The sequence below is a fragment of the Thermobia domestica genome, chromosome 10, assembly GCF_964235325.1.
Source record: "Thermobia domestica chromosome 10, izTheDome1.hap1.1, whole genome shotgun sequence".
Taxonomy (NCBI): Eukaryota; Metazoa; Arthropoda; class Insecta; order Zygentoma; family Lepismatidae; genus Thermobia; species Thermobia domestica.
The window spans coordinates 180725003-180739012 of record NC_137463.1 but is presented as its reverse complement, the minus strand read 5'-3'; the positions used below and the strand labels follow the sequence as shown (position 1 = coordinate 180739012).

At 36.8% G+C, this 14010-nt stretch overlaps 1 protein-coding gene across 3 annotated transcripts in view; it reads right to left on the bottom strand.

Annotated features, from left to right (window-relative positions):
* The window catches only part of LOC145662862 (brefeldin A-inhibited guanine nucleotide-exchange protein 3), a 266740-nt gene that overhangs the window by 164890 nt on the left and 87840 nt on the right, over positions 1–14010 (bottom strand). For all 3 annotated transcript variants that reach the window (XM_081728801.1, XM_081728803.1, XM_081728802.1), the window contains 3 exons: positions 12031–12195; positions 9785–10076; positions 1029–1208 (listed from right to left, as the gene is read on the bottom strand). In XM_081728801.1, the coding sequence (XP_081584927.1) occupies positions 1029–1208; positions 9785–10076; positions 12031–12195 (637 nt within the window). The remainder of the gene's footprint in view (positions 1–1028; positions 1209–9784; positions 10077–12030; positions 12196–14010) is intronic.

Here is a 14010-nt window from a genome sequence, read left to right as displayed (position 1 = left end):
TGGTGGAATGAGAAAGTACGGAAGTACAGGAGTACTCAGAGAAAACCCATGGACACACCATTTATTCAAGTTTGGCTATATGAATGGGTATCTAATTCCATTATTATTAATTTGGTATAATCAGGTTAAGAGGAACTTACTTTCGATAGACCTGGGACCGAAATCAACGAACCAAAATGGGTAGGATAACCTGTTTTTCCCAGATTACCAATAGCACTGAAAATGATTTTTACTCAGCATGATTTCCATATTGCTTTGAAGCCCCCAAAAACTTTAGAGAAGAACATCAAGGAATTTAAGGGTTATTCCACAGATCATAATGAGATTTGTATGAAATAAAATTCAGTTGCCACGAGAGTTACATAGGCAAGCAAGACTAAAACCTCAACGTGCGTGTTAGGAATGCTAAAGGGAAATTTCGGTATCAGGTCTCTCTAAACAATTACAAGAAACACAACACAGAATAATAGAAAATTCAAAAATTTTATTAGGGGATAAAAGTAAAATAGAAGGACCCGTGACTGAAAATATGTTTACTCAGTTTAAAGAAAAAAAGTAAATTTAGACAGGGGAGGTTTAAGTGATGAATGGGAAGCTGTAATAACAAAATTTGCACAGCATTGGCATAAAATAAAAATACATACAAAGAGTCGCAACCTTCCACTTCAGAACAAACGAATGCTCAAATTAATCCCGCAACAACACAATTTGCGTGTCTATCATTTGATATGTGATCTATGTTTTTGACAACGTGTGCTCTAGCACTGTTCTATTTTGGTAAGTCAGTTCCTTTTATTTTTCCCTGATGTTTTTATTCTTCTGTCTCCTGCTTTTATCCTCCGTAATCAAGACTCCAGGGCAGAGTCGGAAGCTCGGAAGTGCAAATGGTATTCAGGAATTGCATAAATTTGTAAGCAGAATGACTATTAGAATTCCTGAGCGTATAATTAGAATGTTTAATTATACATTCATTACAATTAAAACGTACAAAACTTTTCAAGCAATGCGTTTTCAAAACAAAAACTTACCTGATCCTGAACATCTGCGTCACACAACTCAAGACAAAGCAGATTCTCGAAAGGTTTGAACAACGCCTCGTTGAAATGAAAATGCGGCAGCTCGGATTGGTCATTTAGCAAGGCATTCACTGTATCATGAATGCACGTAATAGCTTTCTTGGATATTTCATGATCTTTGTGACACGCAGCCTGCAAAGAAAGAATATCTCGTCAGTTTCATTCGTATTACACAAAAATATTACAACTGCTATCATAATTTATAAAACGTATTACAAGCAATAAAGGAAAATACAGGAGTGCAAAAACAGATGAATAAATAACGGGAATAGTTTCATACCACAAAACTCAACAACATGTACTCATGATCGAATACAGTGCAGATCATTAAATAGAGAAATCTACAATTAGCCGGAAATCGAGGAATGCGTATTAAGTGTATACAATCTCAAGTGAATAGTCTACGGAAAAAAAAAAAAACTATGTAAAATCAACGATATCTGAATTTAATTTAATTTTAAAAAGGAAGGGGAATATAAAGCATAAGTTTACAAAAATAAATACTAATCATCGTGTTCGGATTGAATTGGGGCAGGATAAAATCAACAGTATCCGTAGAACCGAACTAGAGGTAATGAGCACAGAAAGTACGCGTGTTAGCCATTTGGTCACATGCACATGGTCGCCACCTGACAGTTGCCGAACCAGACTTTTGACATATTTCCAAATCCAGGTGTTACCATTAAACTGATAAGTATTTGTATATACACTTGACACAACGTTAGTTAGCTGTCACAAATAATAGGAATGTATATTTAAGATATATATATATATATATATATATATAGCAGTTCTCTGATATATATACTCGTTCATCAGATTACACTAAGTTTTTAATAGAGAGTACTTAAAAGAAACGATGTCTATGAATATGAAGACTAACCAGAGAATAGTTAAAACCAACATAGATTGCACTGCTGCTAGCTCAAGTGGCAAAACTTTCCTCAGGCAAGTGAAAGTCTAAAGTTTGAACCTGAAATCAGTCGGCGAACAGAGTTTTTCCAATTTTCAATAAACATATTCCCCCATGGTCCTAAATTCTTTTATTAAATGTATCATCCTCCTAAAATCAATACTAGTTATTAAGTTACTCAATAGTTCTGACTTCCAATGTTCCTCCTAAAAAGTTCCTAATTGGTCGAAATATTTCAACATTTTTTTTTTTTTTTTCGTTGTCTCTAAAATTTCACTGACTCTATCGCATCATGACCCCTTTCTCCCTCTGTGGGCACCCATGACTCTTTTCAAAAATAATCACTTTGGTTAAAGTGCTCAAAAGATGAGGCTATCGTCTCAGGATTATTATACCATAAATGCAGAGTGTCTCTGACCTCCTGGATCAAATTTATACAGATGGTAGACAGGTTTGCTGTATTTTAAGATATGATAACGGCTATTGCAAGCACCACGCCATCTGAAACAAGTAAGAACTTGCAGTAATTATTATGTTTATTGTGTCTATGTAACCTGCATAGCACTGTGCATTTATTTCCCATAGCATTACACCTGACTGACTAATTTTTATTACAAACAAACCACTGCTTCACTGTACGTACAAATAACTCACAGTAACTGTTCAAAATGGCGACCATCAATCTCGATACATGAAACACAAAACCGCATGGAATTTTTCCGCACTCTCTCAAATATCCCCGGAGTCTGTTGCATAATCAACCAGTTCTAGCAAGCAGGTCTTTCTCAGATTCTACTGGTGTTTCATACACTAATGGCTGAATGTTTCCCTGAAAAAAATCAAGGGGAGCGAGATCCGGCGAGCGCGCTAGCTACCGGATGACATTTCCAATTCAATGATGAGAAAAGTTGGTACCCAAATGATGGCTAACATCAATATTGAAGTGGGCAGGTGCGCCCTCATCCACGTCCCTCGCAGATGCAATGTGTCCAAACCATTCGGGAGTACATCTCGAAGGTTCAGCAAATACTGATGTCCATCCAAACGGGGCGGTAGGAGATAAGGTCTGATTAGTTGATCGTGTACAATCCCAGCCCACAAATCGATACAGAATCACTGCTGATGACGAGACAAGCGAATAGCATGTGGATTGTTATCACTCTACACGAACTTATTACGGCTATTGAAAACATCACCAACAGCTTCATTCATGAATAAAACACACTGTATTAAGCTTGATACAATATCACATTGCTAGATATGCCATTGACAGAATTCCATGCGAAATTATTTGGTCCCATTTTTGCACCTGTTGTGCATAGTAGTGGTGTAATTGCTGGTATCTTAGTACGCGCCACATAACTTACTATCTTTCGAAGCGCGTAAGTGACGGGCAATTTGACGGGTGCTTGCTAATGGAGATTCTTCCACATGATTCAACACCATTCCCTTAAACTCTGGTGCACGAATTGTTCGTCGTCTAGCACTCTAGCCATCTCTTGTTAGCTTAGTATGTTTGTGAGATTAAGTAGAGTAATTCCACAAATATTCCTTTCACTTGTATATCAAAAGCATGTTCTTTTGTTGTAATACAGAAGGTCGATCCGCGTATATGTGTCCAATTTTGAAATAGCACTAACCTTATGAAAATCCATGGGACCACCATCGGTTGGCATCAATGTGATGGCCATGTGTTCTGGCAATAGCCATGCACCGTAACTTCCACTGTAGAAGACTACGACGAAGTACAGGAAGTGGAATCTTCTCCCATTCCTCCCGGCAGGCTTTCCACAGGCCCCCGAGAGTAGTGACACGACGAGAAGAAAGTGCTCTTTTCAGTAGACCAAACCTGCAGAAATCCATGGGACTGACATCTGGTGATTTCACAGGTATATCATGAAATGAAATAGCACGAATACCGGTGTCTGTCTCCATCTGCTTCAGAAAGTTCTGGGTAGAACGAGATGTATGTGAGGAGGCCTTATCCATATGCACAGACACTTACTTTATGGCATGCCCATATAAACGAGGCAGATTTTCTGTATAAATTGGGGTCAGTATATGTTGCTAAAAGAATGCAGAGTTGATTTTACAGTTTTTACGGACTTGACGAATTGTTAACTTGCCCTGATAAGAGTAACCGGCGACAAGCATAAATCCTTTTTCGAGAAAGTTGCTTTGCAATGACGGATGAACGCAGGACGGCTTTTTGCATCTCGCGAAGTGTAAGTTATCGAGCAAATTTTGCCACAATCTGATAGATACACCCATGCTTCATCTAGTGTGGCCACAAACTTCCACTTTTCCCCAGATAGATGGCGTTCATAGAGGCGCCTGATGTTGGTCTTTCTCTCACGGCGATGGGCCGCACTTAGGTAATGTCCATGACCTTTAAAGACCCTCTGGAGGTTTAATTTCCCACTCAGGGCGCGGTTAACAGTTGACTGTGGTATGTGGAGTCGAGCTGCCATCACACGTTGCGGAGGGGGATTTTCTTGTAAGGCCATTCGCCGCAACTTCTGAGCTACTTGTGGAGTCACTGTGGTACACACTCGCTTCCTCGACCCCTTAGTGGGTGAATGCTTATCTGGTATGTCTTCTTTTTTATACTGCTTGATTATGTTCTTGATAGTCGTCGCACCCAATGCACAACCATTTTCTTTGCACTGCTTTTGAACTTTAGAAATCGAATATTTGGCGTGGAAAACTCCAATTATGTAGCCCTTCCCAAAACGGTTCATCTTTGGAGCCATGATGCACATGATACACAATTTCGCTTGGCAGACGATAGAATGGACCTCCAAGTATAGCACACGCGTTTAACCACTTGGTTCGGTCGCTTCTGTGGTCAGGGGTACGGGTGTAAAATTGGACACATATACGCGGATCGACCTTCTGTATAAGAGCTGATCTGCCCAGTGAAGTTTAAATAGTTGTTGTATTTTGACCGTGCGAAAATAGCGTAATCATTATGAAAGACTCACTCTACGGCGAAAAATGTCTCCCGATTCGAGAGACGTGTGTTCGGAAACTTCTGTCTATACATCTGTTCTGCTTCCCGGGCACCACAACCTACTGCACTGAATGCGTATCTGCAAGACTGTGTTAGGTGCAATTTTCCATCTTCGACTACCAGAAATGTGTCTAACACGTCAGATAACTGTCATCATGTAAACATAACTTAATGGTGTATTGTTTCACCTCTTAGCGCCACGAAACGTTGAGAAGAGGTTGTTTTTGTATGAAAAATTCAAACGTGCATTATGAGCAACTGAGCAACAGATTTAATGAATCTGTAATAAATAATTTCAATAATGTTATCCAAAATAAAACAGGTAGCATCGACACGACAAACACAATAATTACTGCAACTTCTTACTTGTTCAAGTTGCCGTGATGCATGAAATAGTTCTTTCCGACCATAGCTTCCATATTTCACAATACCATCTGTATAAATTTGATTCTAGAGATCAGAGACGCATATCGTATTTACGCATGTATAATGCACACGTGTTTCCGACAGGGAAAATCGGAAAAGTTATATCTCGCATATAAGACGCAGGCACACGGCAGAAAACCCGGGAATTAGAAAATATATTTGGTCTAGGAATTAATTCGTGCGGTTGGTACGCACACATTGAAGCTGTAGTACAAACACAAAATACATAAATACCTTAAGAAAAATATTGTCCATCGCTAGCCACCACTTTCGCCCATCTGTCAGGCAATGTACGGATTCCGTGGCGAAAGAAGTCCTCATCCTTGGAAGCGATCCAGTCAGAGACCCATGTTTCGATATCTTCTGAAGAAGTAAACCGCTGTCCATGCAATCGAACAAGTAGTAGTCCGAAGGAGCAACGTCTGGTGAATACGGCGGGTGGGGTAAAACTTCCCATCCGACATTTTCTAAATAGGTTTTGACCGGTTTTGCGACATGTGGGCGAGCGTTATCATGTTGAACAATAAGTTTATCATGTCTGTTCTCCCATTCTGGTCGTGCTCTGGCCAGAGCTTGCTTCAAACGCATTAATTGTCGTCGATAACGTTCTCCGTTCATAGTTTCACCCGGTTGCAGCAGCTCATAGTACACCACACCTTTCATATCCCACCATATGCACAGCATAACCTTTGCATAGTAAATATCTCGTTTTGGTTGTGATGGACCTGGTTCACCTGGTTTCACCCAGGCCTTTTTTTTGTTTAGGGTTCTTGTAATGGATCCACTTCTCATCACCCGTAATAATTCGATGCAGAAACCCCTTTCTGCTCTGTCGTTGAAGCAGCAATTCGCAAATGGTTTTTCGTCTTTCAACGTCTCTGTCTTTCAATTCATGTGGAACCCAATGTGACATCTCTTGAATCATTCCCATGGCTTTCAAGCGTTTGGAGACTGTTGTTTGATCAACGCCTAATGCTGCTGCAAGTTGTTCCTGCGTTTGACACGAATCCTGCTCGAGCAATGCTGTCAATTCTTCGTCTTGAAATTTTTTGGCTGTCCAGCTCGCTCTTGGTCTGCCAAGCCGAAATCACCACTTCTAAACCGTGCAAACCACTTCTGACACGTTCGCTCAGCTAGAGCATGGTCACCATACACTTCCACCAAAATACGATGACTTTCAGTCGCACTTTTCTGCATGTTAAAGTAATGCAGCAGGACACCCCGCAAAAACACTTTATCAGGCACAAATTGCGCCATGTTCACTTAACTACAAACTGGTGTTGTTGACGCTTTAATCCACTGCCCTATACTACGAACGATACGCGATGACAGGGGTTTGCAACACATGTGTGGATACACGGAACTGTGGGACGCTCCGTTCGTTGCGCCATCTCTTGTCCACCCGCACGAATTAATTCCTAGACCAAATAAAAATTTTGTAAAAATCTTGACTCTGAAAAAGAAAGAAAGAAAGAAAAAAAAAACTCTCAAACCTAAATTACCATATTTACTTACATATATTACTTCCCCTTATTAAAATACCATAAAACTAAAGTTGACGCAATGTGTACTTCTTTCTCTGTCAGTGGAAATCTCGTTTTAAAACAAAATGGATACCGTTAATATAATATCACCAATCATGTTACCGGAAAATAAATTAGGGTGACCGGCAGTGGTGGCGGTTGGACGTTAGAAGTGGGGGGGGGGGGCAAGACATGATCTGAACAATTGTATATCAATGTTAGATTTCCTGAGTGTTTCTAACACTGTTTGATGAAAGGTTGTATAACTAATAGGATACTATGTTTTTTTCACTTAAAATGTTGTATATCGTATTTCTATTTTATTAAGTAAATTCATAAGAGCAATACAGGTAGGTAATAGCCCTTTATACTCTTAAACAACGAAAGTGTAAGATGAGATTTGAGTTCTTGCTCATTAACATCTTAAAATTCTGTCTGGAAAATTGTGTGATCAGGTTATTCAATAAATTTGCAAAATAAATAAATAAATAGAAGGGATAATATTAATCATAATAGTAATGAATAATGACGCTTGTTTTGCACAAGTTATATTGAAACTGGGAATTAATGAACAATTTATACTTTTAATGCTACACATGCCATTAAATGAATGTTTTTAGTCTTAGAAAATGAAATACAGTAAGTACTGCAAGCATATGCTATGACATTTAAAGAAATATGCAATTGCAATATTAATTGCTTTGAATTGCAATTAAAACGCAATTCCTGTAGCTTTCTTAACTCTATGGGAAGACAAATAACCAATACGTACTCACGCAACGGCTAATATCATATGGCACCATTTTTTCTATGAAACAGTAATACATACAAAACCTTTACCGGGGTGTTCACATTCTGGAAAATAAGTAAAAGTCAGGGAAAGGTCAGAGAAGTAAAAATGTATCAGATGTAGTCAGGGAAATGGCAAATTGGTCAGGGAAAGTCTGGAGAAAATCGATTATGGTCCATTGTTCAATTATTGAATTTATGAAATATTGTTGATTTCTTTACTGTTACTGGATGCAAAATGTGGTGTTCTCAATGATGATATTGAGGGAGTCAGTGTTCTCTGATATAGTCGTTGAAACTAATTTTCTGCGAAAAACACATCTAACTACATCCTGGCATATTTGCTCAAAAGGGTAGAGGCTGTTCTAGAAGAATGCCATGGTGCCACGAGGATATCTGGACAAGTTGCTGAGAACGCGAAGAAATAGTATCTCCAGCTCACAGTGAAAGCTCAGACTGAAGAATTTAAGGAACACTCGAATGAATTCATAGCCAATGATAGAGATGGTATTGGACTTGATGAGTTTTTTACTCAGTCTTAGGAAATGGGAAGAACTTCGTTGACTTATGGTCAGTTATGAAATATGTTTTATCTTCTTTCACGGAAACGCATTTTTTGAAAGTGGTTTCACAATAAATAAAATTTTCATTGTTGACAACTTACAAGAAGAATCTCTAGTGACTCAACGGTTCATATATGATTCTGTGATGAGAATAGGTGGATCATCAGGATTAATAATTACAAGAGGTATGATAAATTCAGTGAGAAGTTCAATGAGACAATATCAGGTGTATTTGGAAAAGAAAAGAGAAATAAATGCTCGAGACGAGAAGAGGAGATAGAAACGGAAGATTTAGCAACAACTAAAGGAACTGGAGGAAGAAGAGAAAATTAACCTGCGAAGACAAGGATATTCAGATCAATGAGAAGAAAACTATACGAGAAAATATGAAAACAAATTTCTAAATTTGTTGCATTTAACAACTGCACCAGCAAAAGTATGTGTTACATAATGTTTTTTTTTTTTTTTTTTTTTTTTTTTTTTTTTTTTTTTTTTTTAAATAATAATTAGTAAAATCATGTATGAACTGTTTATTACTATAGGCAATATTATAATGCTATGTAATTGGTATTATAATGTGTAAGCATATAATGTGTAATTCTTTTCATATCTTAAGTACTTTGTATACTGCACACTTTTGTTTGTAACTTTACATTTTGTGTAATATGTTGGCCTAATCAATAACGGTCTAATGCACATATTGGTAAATTTACATTCCTTTGGAAAGAAAATTGAAAAAAGAAATAAACAGAAGTGGAATAGAACAAGGCCAACTATGGGGAGTGTGGAGGCTGGGGTTTCTTTCTTTTTTCGATATTTTTAAGTTATTCAGGGGCCAGGGAAATCTGCAACTTTCGTCATGGAAAGTCAGGGAAGTCAGAGATCTTTTCTCCAAATTGTATGGACACCCTGTTTAAATTTCTAAATGTAATTATATAAATTAGGAAGTCACTTCAAAAAACTGGGGGGCAACTGCCCATGGTGACCGGGATCAGTGAAGGCAAAATATGTTTATAACATGAGTCACCATTTAAGGATTTTGAAAGAGTATTACCGATTCGAAAGCACCATTTATCAGATACACGACGTGTTTACTACTTGATTAGTTTTAACTTCATTTCTTATTCGGTCACGGTAATTTACGTTAAAATAAAAATAGTAAGTAATTACCATCTATTTGCTCAGAATATTCAAACTAAAAGTGCAACTGTTACACGTATTTAACTTCGCACAAGTTTACCACAAAATCTAAGTGTTATATGCAGTGACTGAAAGAAAGCATGCGCAGTTTCATATAGCTGTCAGAATGTTCCATGTATATTGCACATCCTACTTTTTAGGCTAGACATTTTGGAAATAAAGTATGCATTATATATGGTACCAAATATAAACAATCAAATTAGTTTTATACTGATAATTTTGCTCACCATGTGTTTTCTATTTAATATTGCTACTATTATTCTTTGTAACATAATAATTACCTCCATAAAATGTGGCCCAACAACGGACCAAACTTTCATGATGTGGATCAAGGGTCTTCCACTCCTTACACATTTAAGCATAACATCGCCTACTCTATTCAAAAGCAACATATTGCCACTTAATGCTGACTTCTTGTCTTTCACAAACGGCTGCTTCCACCAATACTTTGCAGCTGGTGACGCTTTGTTCACATGTTGCGCAAATAGTTGCGACTGGCTAGCACTGCACAGTTCCTGGAGAAAACTGATCAATGCCTGAAGGTTTAATTTCATTGCAGCGTCGTCGAATAATCTGCAAGAAATTTAACATATACTGTATTATAACAGGATAGTTAATTATAAATTGCAATACTAAGATATTAATTCTTACTACATACAATTTAAAGTAAATACTGCTCTAATAAAGCAGTTAAGTGAAAATACGGGCATAATACGCACAACATTGTGCATTTTATTTTACTTACATAATAAAACAATTGAAGAGGCAGTCTATCACTCGCAACATAAAAATATGGAACTAGATATTTCACAGTACTATTTACTGTAGTCATTAGACACACTCATTCAGGAAATAGAACGAACATACTCGACATCCCACATTTATAAAGACTCTGCATAAAAGCCGGAACAAAAGCTATATCTTCCTTCAACATATTCTTTTGAAAACCTGATAATAAAATGTACCAACATGAGTACGGTTTTTTTATACTAGACAAGACATAACCCTCCGTAAGTTACTAAATAGATGAAAATGTTACTTCATTGTAAGTTCCGTGCAGGAAAAGGAAGTGGATTTTTTTAATGCACTGCACGATGGTATAGAACCAAGCCATTGTCTAGTCTATTTATTTCATGCCTTAGTTAACTATCTTTCTACAATTTGTCAAACGGAACGGTTGAAAATTAGCTGCGACTTAAAAATATATCCAATGTACTGTACAGCAAATTTCAGACTCTTTTAATTATCAACTGGTAGCTCGATTTAACAAATATAATTAATGGAGTTCACGGCATACTACTAATTAATAATCCTTGCTGATTGCATATTATTATAGAATGGTTATTTATTAGCTTGTTTATTTATCTGAAGTATTCTAGATGCAGATGGAAGACTATTCGAAATATTAACAATGGAAGAAGAAACAAAATTTTGGGTTGGAAGTCAGTGGGGTCTATATATTAAAAGTACCATCCTCACTTCTCAAAGTATGACTGAGGAAAATATCGAAGAAGCTTATCAGAATAGCCAACCGCAGATTCAAAAGTCAAGATAGATATACGAGAACTCAAAATTTTCATCTCCACTGACTTGGTAAATTCCTTCAAGCAACCTGGAATAATATACAATGAGAAAAAGGGGATTCGGATAAGCCACTGAGATTTATCTCCGGAAACATGCGGGTGAATTTAACCACTGCAGTCAACAATGAGTTACTCCACATTTCATTAAAATTGCTTAAGATAGAACTGTAGAAGATGAGTATAGGCTTTGATTTTGGAAGTTTCTATTTGTAGAACTAAAAATTCTACAATACAACAAAAGTAATCTATCATTACAACATGTCTTATTGTTTCTTAAAGTTCTTTATTATGCTCTTCACAATCTCCTTGAATCTTCGTAAAAAGCATGAATTAAACGAAAAATATTGGAAACTTAGAAAGGAAGACACTTTGTATGTGTGTGAGGCTTATGATGTAGTTATCACGCTTCAAAATATATTAATTATGTAAAAGGATTTGAATACAGCTATTAGTTCACTTAACATTTTACGGTTTATTTGATTGAATAAGTAATTTATTAAAAACAACTCCGCTGGCCTTGGCACTTGTGTTTTGGGAGATGTGTAGTCAGCGCTTGGGTTTCCCTCATCATTAATGTCAGGTATCCTGCCCGGAGGTCGTTGATTTTTCATTCAATTAGTTTTCCCAATTGTTTTCTCGACCCTAGGTGAACGCTGTAAAGCCAGACTATCTGGAAAGTCCTAGCGTTTACCCATCCCAGTACTGCTTTACTTCCTTAACCTCACGGAAACAAATGTAACAATACGTCTACGGCATTGCTAGCATTTATTTAATATTCGCTCATTTAATAATAGTTTTATGGAATAGTTTATTTCCCATAATTGTCATAATATTCACTGTTGATTGCTTTATTAACAAAAGATAGAGAAGAGGAGTGGAAAGCGTAGAAAAGGGCATTTTAATACTATTAGTACAATTAACAACATGAATAGAAAGATCATTACCTATCCACTTGTTGAGATAGAGTACAAATGACTTTAGCACCATAGTGGCAGCTAAGGACTCCATGCGAAGTGACGTCAGCATTACTTTCCTGGATCAATTCTGTGATTGATGCGGTTTGAGCAGCAGACGATGCGGGAACCATTAAGAAACTATATGAATCGCCGCTAAAAACAGAAAGCAAAGCACATGTCAATACAAAATAAGTGAGTGAATTAGCTTCACACTTTTTAAAGATTATTCAATCAAGTCAACTACTTCGAATAAACTTTAGTGCTCAACATCTAGGCAGAAAAAGGCAAACTCACCAAGGTATGGTCAAACAAGAAAGAAACCCGTCCAAGTTACTAAAATATGGAAGCTTTCTACATAATAAATAAGATTCAGTAAGATAGCCTAGTCTTTTTGAGGAAGTAGGCCAAGTTAAATTTTGAGAACTATATCAGAATGTGATCTAGATGTCTATAGACATGTCTATCTCTTCTTCTTTTCCAATTCTAACAGTGTTCTTTGAACTTGAACAATGTACTATGATTTTTACTCGTGAAAATATTGTATTTGATCATTGTTTATTCTTATATTATAATATCCCAGGAATTCTCGTTCTTCTGGAGGTTAGCCTTGCGCTAGCACTGCACCATATCCAATTGAGCATTAGTGGAAAATATAACTACAACAATGAACATTCCCTTTTAAACGAGTCTGATTCAATATTTTGATCTTAAATTATGACACTTTTTGAATTTTTCCAATAAATTTTCGGTTTGTCATAACGCCGAAAGGAAACAATTCTACGCCCAGGATGATCTATATCCTTTGTCATATCTTAGTGTCAGCAATCATCTCCTAAACATTGTCGACGTTGTTTTGACACAAAGCATGAGTATATCGTAAAAATCACAGAAGGATTATCTTTATAATATTACTCTTTTAAAGCTTAGCGTGTACTGGCTGTGTTAACTGTACGTATGGTCTCGGGTTCGATGTGGTAAGGATACTTGCGTTGGATACAAAGTGGTCAGGATCACACTTTAAAATGCAGGCCTCGTCTCATATTGTCTAGGTATTGAAAAGGAACATTAAACTCCAATCAAACACTAATAATAATAATCAACTAACTAACTAGCTCTATGGCCCATGGAATCCAGAGGTTCAATGATGTATTCACAAAAACTCTCCATTGATTCTTGTCCTTAGACAACTGCGTTCAATTTCTATTTTGTAGCCAGATCCATCTTAATATTGTCCTCCCATCTGCACCTAAGTCTTCCCAATGATATTTTTCCGATTAGATTTCCAGTTAAAATTTTTAAAGCGTTCTTACTTTCTTCATTCTGGTAACATGACTGGCCACCTGAGCCTCCTAGACTCAATGACCCTAATAATGTTGCAAAAACGATCTAAACCATGTAGTTCCCCGCTATGAAGGTTTCTCCATTCCCTTTTCCCGTCCCTCTTGGGTCTGATTATTTTCTTCAGAATTTTATTTTCAAATACCTTCAATATGCGTCCTTCCCTCAAAGTAAGCGACCATGTGTTGAAGCCATATAGCCCAAAAGGCATAGTCATCGTTTTACATATTTAAGCTTCAAACTTTTTTCAGAATTCGCTAAGACAAAAGAGTTTGGACGGAATAATAACATGAATTTCCTGATTTCAGTCCATATTTAATTTCATCGTGGATATGTTCAGTCTCTTAATGTTGATCGTAGATATTTGAAAGCATCCACTTTGTCGAAAGTATTATTTGATATTCTAATGTATCCATAATTTTAAGTATCACGGTAACGATGAATTTTTATGTATTTAGTTTTTTCTTCATTTACTTCGAAACCCATGTTAGTGGAGGCGTTTAATGAAATCTATTTTTTTTTTTTTTTAATTCTTCTCGTATCATCCCTTATCAGACTGATATAGTCAGCATAAGCGATAACCTAATGTGTCATTGAGCTCTAAAAGGTCTGTCCAGAAAATAATGCCAT